The 8,018-nt window shown below is 24.7% G+C and overlaps 1 protein-coding gene across 1 annotated transcript; it reads right to left on the bottom strand.

Annotated features, from left to right (window-relative positions):
- Nucleotides 1-5,502: 5,502 nt before the first annotated feature.
- TRIREDRAFT_103045 (uncharacterized protein) lies at nt 5,503-6,545 on the bottom strand (the record flags this gene model as incomplete). The annotated part of the gene is made up of 8 exons (XM_006961287.1): nt 5,503-5,510; nt 5,593-5,610; nt 5,713-5,730; nt 5,869-5,922; nt 5,971-5,998; nt 6,106-6,112; nt 6,240-6,251; nt 6,535-6,545. The coding sequence occupies 8 exons, from the start codon at nt 6,543-6,545 to the stop codon at nt 5,503-5,505; spliced, it is 156 nt and encodes a 51-aa protein (XP_006961349.1).
- Nucleotides 6,546-8,018: the final 1,473 nt, after the last annotated feature.

Raw genomic sequence — 8,018 nt, 5'->3', positions numbered from 1 at the left:
TTTGTTCATATATTAAAAAAAAAACACCCGCGCCGGCGCGCGGGGGGTGTTTTTTTTTTTTTTTTTTTTTGGTTGGGTGGGTTGGGTTATGTTATAAAAGGTTTAATTTTTTTTTTTTTCACGCCCCCCGAGACCCCTTTTTTTTCCCCCAATTTAAATATATATAAGTGTTTCTCTTTTTTAAGGGGGGTTCCCCCACAAAAATATTAAAAAAAGGTTTTTTTTAGGGGGGTTCCAAAGGAATAGGGAAAATTTAAAAAGGGAGATTTTTATTTCTTTTTTTTTTTAAAGAAAGGGGGACCATAAATTTTTAAAAAACTTTTTAGGGGTTTTTTTTTTTTAAAAGGGTTGGGCCCCTTTTTTTTTATAATTTATATAAAATAAAAACTAATTTTCCTTTCCTTGTTTTCCAAGCTTTTGGTTCCGCCCGGTTTTATAAAAGTGGTTTTGGATATTTTTAAAAAAAGCGGTTTTTTAATTTTTGTAAATGGCCGGGTTGGTTTTTTTTTAAAGTAGGGTTGGGGTTTTCCGGGTATTTCCTTTCCCTTATTTTATATTTTGCAAATCCCCTAACCTTTGGGGTTGGTGCTTTTTTGGGGGAAGTGTTTGGGTTCTTTTTGGGAAAGGCGAATTTTAAGGATTTTTTCCAAGTTTTTTTTAGGGTTTGCCCCCTTTTAAAAATCCCGGGGGTTAAATAAAGGGCCCCGTGCTGGGGGTTAACTAATTAACTCCTTTTTCAATTTTTAAGTTTTTTTAACCGTAAAGTTTGCCCTTAAGGCCCTAAATTTTTTAACCCCATATGTGAATTTTTTATAGTTTTTTTTTTTTTTTTTGGTTTTGCCCCCTTTTTTTAAAATTTTTGGCCGAATTTTTAAATAACCCTTTTTTATAAACCGGGTTTATTTAACCCCTTAAAGCGTTTATAAAAAATTAAGGGGAATTTTTTTTTAATAAAAAAGGAATTTCTTTTTTATTTTTTAACCGAGAGCAGCTTTTTTATTTAAGAGGGAAAAATTTTTTTTTTTGGTTTAAAGGGGGGGATTTTGGGGTTAGCGTTTCTTTTTTTTAGGCCCTTCCCGGGGGGGGGGATAAAAATCCCTTTTTTTTAAGGGGGGTAAAAGGCCTAAAAAAATAAAAGGAAATTTTCTATATATACTTTTTTTTGGGGACTTAAGGCCCACTTTTAATAATTTTTTTGGGTTTTTTTATTTTTTGGCCGTAAGGGGATTGGCCTTTTTTGGGGGAGAGTTTTTTGGGTTAATTTTTTCCCAAAGGGGCCCCCTGGGTTCTTTTAAAAAAAAAAAAAAAAAAAAAAAAAAAAAAAAAAAAAATAAAGGAAAAAAAAATTATTTTATAATAAAACCTTTATTTAAAATAAGGGTTTAGTGCAGTAAGGTATTTAGGGTAGGTAAGAAATCTTTATTTAAGTAAAGAATTTAGGTTAGGCGAGAAATCTTTATCTAGGTGAAGAATTTAGGTTAGGTAAGAAATCTTTATCTAGGTAAAGAATTTAGGTTAGGCGAGAAATCTTTATCTAGGTAAAGAATTTAAGTTAGGTAAGAAATCTTTATTTAGGTAAAGAATTTAAGGCAGGTAAGTTAGGCTAGATATCTTTATCTAGGTAAAGAATCTAGGTTAGGCGAGAAATCTTTATTTAGGCAAAGAATTTAGGTTAGGCAAGAAATCTTTATTTAGGCAAAGAATTTAAGGCAGGCAAGTTAGGCTAAATATCTTTATCTAGGCGAAGAATTTAGGTTTAGCTAGATATCTTTATTTAGGTAAAGAATTTAGGTTAAGTAAGAAATCTTTATTTAGGTAAAAAATCTAGGTTAGGCAAGAAATCTTTATCTAGGTAAAGAATTTAAGGTAGGCAAGTTAGGCTAGACATCTTTATCTAGGTAAAGAATTTAGGTTTAGTAAGAAATCTTTATCTAGGTAAAGAATCTAGGTTAGGCAAGAAATCTTTATTTAGGTAAAGAATTTAGGTTAGGCGAGAAATCTTTATTTAGGTAAAGAATTTAGGGTGGGTAAGTTAGGCTAGATATCTTTATCTAGGTAAAGAATCTAGGTTAGGCAAGAAATCTTTATTTAGGCGAAGAATTTAGGGCAGGCAAGTTAGGCTAGATATCTTTATCTAGGTAAAGAATTTAAGTTTAGTAAGAAATCTTTATCTAGGCGAAGAATCTGGGTTAAGTAAGAAATCTTTATTTAGGTAAAGAATTTAGGTTAGGTAAGAAATCTTTATTTAGGTAAAGAATTTAAGTTTAGTAAGAAATCTTTATTTAAGTAAAGAATCTAGGTTAGGTAAGAAATCTTTATTTAGGTGAAGAATTTAAAGCGGGTAAGTTAGGCTAGATATCTTTATCTAGGTAAAGAATTTAAGTTTAGCTAGATATCTTTATCTAGGCGAAGAATTTAGGTTTAGTAAGAAATCTTTATTTAGGTAAAGAATTTAGGTTAGGCAAGAAATCTTTATTTAGGTAAAGAATTTAAGGCAGGCAAGTTAGGCTAGATATCTTTATTTAGGTAAAGAATTTAAGTTTAGCTAGATATCTTTATTTAGGTAAAGAATTTAGGGCAGGCAAGTTAGGCTAGATATTTTTATTTAAGTAAAGAATTTAGGTTTAGTAAGAAATCTTTATTTAGGCGAAGAATTTAGGTTAGGTAAGAAATCTTTATTTAGGCGAAGAATTTAAGGCAGGCTAGATATTTTTATTTAGGTGAAGAATTTAGGTTTAGTAAGAAATCTTTATTTAGGTAAAGAATTTAAGTTAGGTAAGAAATCTTTATTTAGGTGAAGAATTTAGGGCAGGCAAGTTAGGCTAGATATCTTTATTTAGGTAAAGAATTTAGGTTTAGTAAGAAATCTTTATTTAGGTAAAGAATCTGGGTTAGGCGAGAAATCTTTATTTAGGTGAAGAATTTAGGTTTAGCTAGATATTTTTATTTAGGTAAAGAATTTAGGTTTAGTAAGAAATCTTTATCTAGGTGAAGAATCTAGGTTAGGCGAGAAATCTTTATCTAGGCGAAGAATTTAAGTTAGGCTAGATATCTTTGTTTAAGTAAAGAATTTAGGTTAGGTGAGAAATCTTTATTTAGGTGAAGAATTTAAGTTAGGCTAGATATTTTTATTTAGGTGAAGAATTTAGGTTAGGCAAGAAATCTTTATCTAGGTGAAGAATTTAAGTTAGGCTAGATATCTTTATCTAGGCGAAGATTTTAAGTTAGGCAAGAAATCTTTATTTAGGTAAAGAATTTAGGTTAGGCTAGATATCTTTATTTAGGTAAAGAATTTAGGTTAGGCGAGAAATCTTTATTTAGGCGAAGAATTTAAGTTAGGCTAGATATTTTTATTTAGGTGAAGATTTTAGGTTAGGCGAGAAATCTTTATCTAGGTGAAGAATCTGGGTTAGGCTAGATATCTTTATTTAGGTGAAGAATTTGGGTTAGGTGAGAAATCTTTATTTAGGTAAAGAATAATTTAGGGCAGGCAAGTTAGGCTAGATATCTTTGTTTAGGTGAAGAATTTAGGTTAGGCGAGAAATCTTTATTTAGGTAAAGAATTTAAGGCAGGCTAGATATTTTTATTTAGGTAAAGAATTTAGGTTTAGCTAGATATCTTTATTTAGGTAAAGAATTTAGGTTTAGTAAGAAATCTTTATTTAGGTAAAGAATCTGGGTTAGGTAAGAAATCTTTATCTAGGTAAAGAATTTAGGTTTAGCTAGATATCTTTATTTAGGTAAAGAATTTAGGTTTAGTAAGAAATCTTTATTTAGGTAAAGAATCTAGGTTAGGCAAGAAATCTTTATTTAGGTAAAGAACTTAGGGCAGGCAAGTTAGGCTAGATATTTTTATTTAGGTGAAGAATTTAGGTTTAGTAAGAAATCTTTATTTAGGTAAAGAATTTAGGTTTAATAAGAAATCTTTATTTAGGTAAAGAATTTAGGTTAGGCTAGATATTTTTATCTAGGCGAAGATTTTAGGTTAGGCGAGAAATCTTTATCTAGGCGAAGAATCTGGGTTAGGCTAGATATCTTTATCTAGGTGAAGAATTTAGGTTAGGCGAGAAATCTTTATTTAGGTAAAGAATTTAGGTTAGGCTAGATATCTGTAAAGATTTTAGGTTAGGCGAGAAATCTTTATCTGGGTAAAGAATCTAGGTTAGGCTAGATATTTTTATTTAGGTGAAGAATTTAGGTTAGGCGAGAAATCTTTATTTAGGTGAAGAATTTAGGTTAGGCTAGATATTTATAAAGATTTTAGGTTAGGTGAGAAATCTTTATTTAGGTGAAGAATCTAGGTTAGGCGAGAAATCTTTATTTAGGCGAAGAATTTAGGTTAGGCGAGAAATCTTTATTTAGGTGAAGAATTTAAGGCAGGTAAGTTAGGCTAGATATCTTTATTTAGGTAAAGAATTTAGGTTTAGTAAGAAATCTTTATCTAGGTGAAGAATCTAGGTTAGGCAAGAAATTTTTATCTAGGTGAAGAATCTAGGTTAGGCAAGAAATCTTTATCTAGGTGAAGAATTTAAGTTAGGCAAGAAATCTTTATTTAGGCGAAGATTTTAGGTTAGGTAAGAAATCTTTATCTAGGTGAAGAATCTAGGTTAGGTAAGAAATCTTTATTTAGGTGAAGAATCTAGGTTAGGTAAGAAATCTTTATCTAGGCGAAGAATTTAGGTTAGGCGAGAAATCTTTATTTAGGTAAAGAATCTAGGTTAGGCGAGAAATCTTTATCTAGGTAAAGAATCTGGGTTAGGCAAGAAATCTTTATCTAGGTAAAGAATTTAAGGCAGGTAAGAAATCTTTATTTAGGCAAAGAATTTCTAACCTGAACCTATAAGACCAGTTTTCACCTTATAATATAACCTTTTATAAATAAATAAAAAATATATAAAATTTTAAAAAAAAATAATATATAATATAATATTTTTTATATATTTATTATATTTTTTTAAGCTATTATATAATATAAAGTAAAAAAAAATAAAAAATTAAAAAATTAAAAAAATTATTTAAAAAATAACTAATAAGGCTATAAGCTTAAAAGGACTAGTTTTATAAAAAGAAAAAAATCTATATTAATTAAGTATAGTTAAAATTATTAAAACCTTATTATTAAGAAAAAAGTACTTTTAGTATAAAAGAAAGAGAAATTTCTTTTATAAGCTATTACTGCCTTTTTTAAAATAAAGCCTTAAAAAATTAAAACTTTAATTCTAGCTTTAATACTTACTTTAAAAATTAAAAAAAAATATATATAAAATTCTTATAGCTTATAGTATATAAAAAGATTTTTTTTATATTTTTAAAGCCTTTATTTAAGATATAGTAAAATAGTAAAAAAATATAAAAATTTAATCTAAGGTAGGAAGCTTATAAAAAAGTAAAAGATCTTATATATTAAAAATATATAAAATTGTAATTAAAAATAAGTATTTTAAAGCTATTTTTTTTATATTTTTAGCTATTTTATTTATTAATAAAAAGCTATATAATATATTATTTTACTATTATATTTATATATATAGCTTAAAATATCTATTTATTAAAGAAATATAGCTATATAAAAAATATATATAATTTTAATACTTAATAAGCTACTTAAAGCTATTTTTTATATATTTTTAGCTATTTTATTTTATAATAAATAGCAGTTTTATATTATAAGTATAAAGTAATATATTTTTTTTATAAAGTAAAAATAAATACTTATATAAGTAAAAATAGCTATATAAAAAATATATAAAAATTTAGTAAAAAATAAGCTATTTAAAGCTATTTTTTATATATTTATAGCTTTTTTATTTTACTTTAATTTTTATAAATAAAAAGCCTTTTTTACTTTTTTTCTTCTTTAAGGCTTACTTAAGTAAAAGGTAAGTGGGTAAAGTAGTAAGGGTAAATACACTAGCAGGGATACTAACTGGATTTTAAGCTAATTATTTACTTAAGTAAGCTACACCTTACCTCTTAAGTAATATACCTTATCTTCTTCCTTAAATAAAAAGCTAATTAAACTAGATATAAAATAGTAAATTATATAAAAAAATCTATTAAAAAATTAGCTTTTTAATAGTACTATTTATAGCTTAATGCACTTACTAATAGCCTAGTTATTTATAAGTAAAGATTCTTATACTACTACCTTTTAAGCTTAAGTATTATAAGGGGAAAGGCATTAGTAGGGATATTAACTAGATTTTAAGCTAATTATTTAAGTAGGTCCTAAGCCCTACCTCTTATTAACACTATACTTAATTAAGAAGAAAATTAAAAAAATACTATTTTTTATTTTTTAGCTTTTTTAAGCTAACTAAAAAAGATATAGCTTAAATAAAAATAAATAAAAATCCGCCTAGCTTTAACTATTCTAAAGGTATTATTTTTATTTATAAAAGCCTATATATAGTTAGTTTTTTATAAGCTTAAAGGTAAAATTAAATAAAAGAGAAAAAAAAAAATTTTACTAAGTTTTTCTCTTCTCTCTTAACCCTAGGTATAAAGCACCTGCAGATAAGTTTTCTTAAGTACCTTAGCAGCATGCCTTAGAGCAGTTAATCTTGCTTAAGCTATTAATTATAAAACCCTGCTAATACTATAAAAAATATAGTTATTAGTATTTTATATTAAAAGCTAATTTCTTTTATTATTTAAGCTGTATTTATTTTTAGCAGCCTAGCTATAAGGCTTTTAGTTTATTTATATTTTAACTTTATTATATAGCTAATAAAGGTGCTAATTTTAATTTTAAGCTAAAGCAGGCTAAAAAAGCCTAGCTTAAAGCAGGTATATATATTAAATATTTTTATATATAAAAAAAGGAATAAGCTAAAAAAATATAAAGGGCTATTACTTATAAAATTAATAATTTAAAAAAGTTAAAATATATAAAGAAGGTAAAGTATAAGGTAGTAGTAGCTACTTATTAAGCAGAAATATTTATACTTAACCTAATTAATTTTAATATCCTGGTTTCTTTTATTAACCTTATTAATTAGGATTAATTTTTATTAGATTTTTTATTATTAACCTTTATAAGTTTAACTATTAATAAAACTTATTAACTAGGGTTTTTAAATATTTAAGATTTTTAATAGGTTTTTATATATTATTAATATTATTATAATTTTTCTATTTTATAAAGTATTTTAGCTATTAAGTATTTTTATTAAATTTAATTTAAAGTATTTATTTAACTTTATATTTAAGTTCTTTACCTTTTATTATAATTTTATTATAAATAATTTTACTTATATTTAAATTAACTACTGCTTTTTTAAGTAGTAATATATAAAAAATTAAGTATATTAATTATTTTTATTATCTTTCTTATACTAGGAGATTAAGTTTATAGTTAACTTTTTTAATTTACTTTAAAACCTTATAAGGTTTAAGTTTCTTAAAATTAAGCTTATTACTTAGCCTGTTTATTTTAATATTTACTTATTTATTATTTTAAGTGTATTAAAGTAAGTAAACTATATCTCCTTCTTAAAGAATTAGTCCCTTAATTCTTTTTTAATTTATATATTTAATTATTCTTTATTATATAAATTTAAGCTATAATTATAATTTATTATATAGTTCCTTTATTTAATTTACTGTAATAATTACTTTTTTTATATTTTTGCCTTATAATAGCAGTTAAAAAGCTTTTAGTTTAAATTTATAGTTTATATAAAATAGTAATTTTTCTATTAATTTTACTAGTATACTATTATATAAGATTTATACTATTAGCAAGTGTTTAACCTAGTTATTTTATTTAAAGTTAATATAATAATAAAAATATATTTTAATAATTTAGTTAATTCTTTTTATTTATTTATTTATTTATAAGTAATAAGTAGTGCTAACTTTATAATTTAGTTTAAGTCTAGTTATAAGTAATTATTAAAATTTTAAAATAAATATTATTTTTTTATTTAAAATAATTTTATTTAGTAATTTATAGTTAGTATAAATATATTTTAAAACTAATATACTAGGTCTTAGCATACTGTACCAGCCATCGG

The sequence above is a fragment of the Trichoderma reesei genome (assembly GCF_000167675.1).
Source record: "Trichoderma reesei QM6a unplaced genomic scaffold TRIREscaffold_1, whole genome shotgun sequence".
NCBI classification, from domain to species: Eukaryota; Fungi; Ascomycota; class Sordariomycetes; order Hypocreales; family Hypocreaceae; genus Trichoderma; species Trichoderma reesei.
Note: the sequence above shows the minus strand (reverse complement) of the source record. Positions and strands in the feature narration are given on the sequence as shown.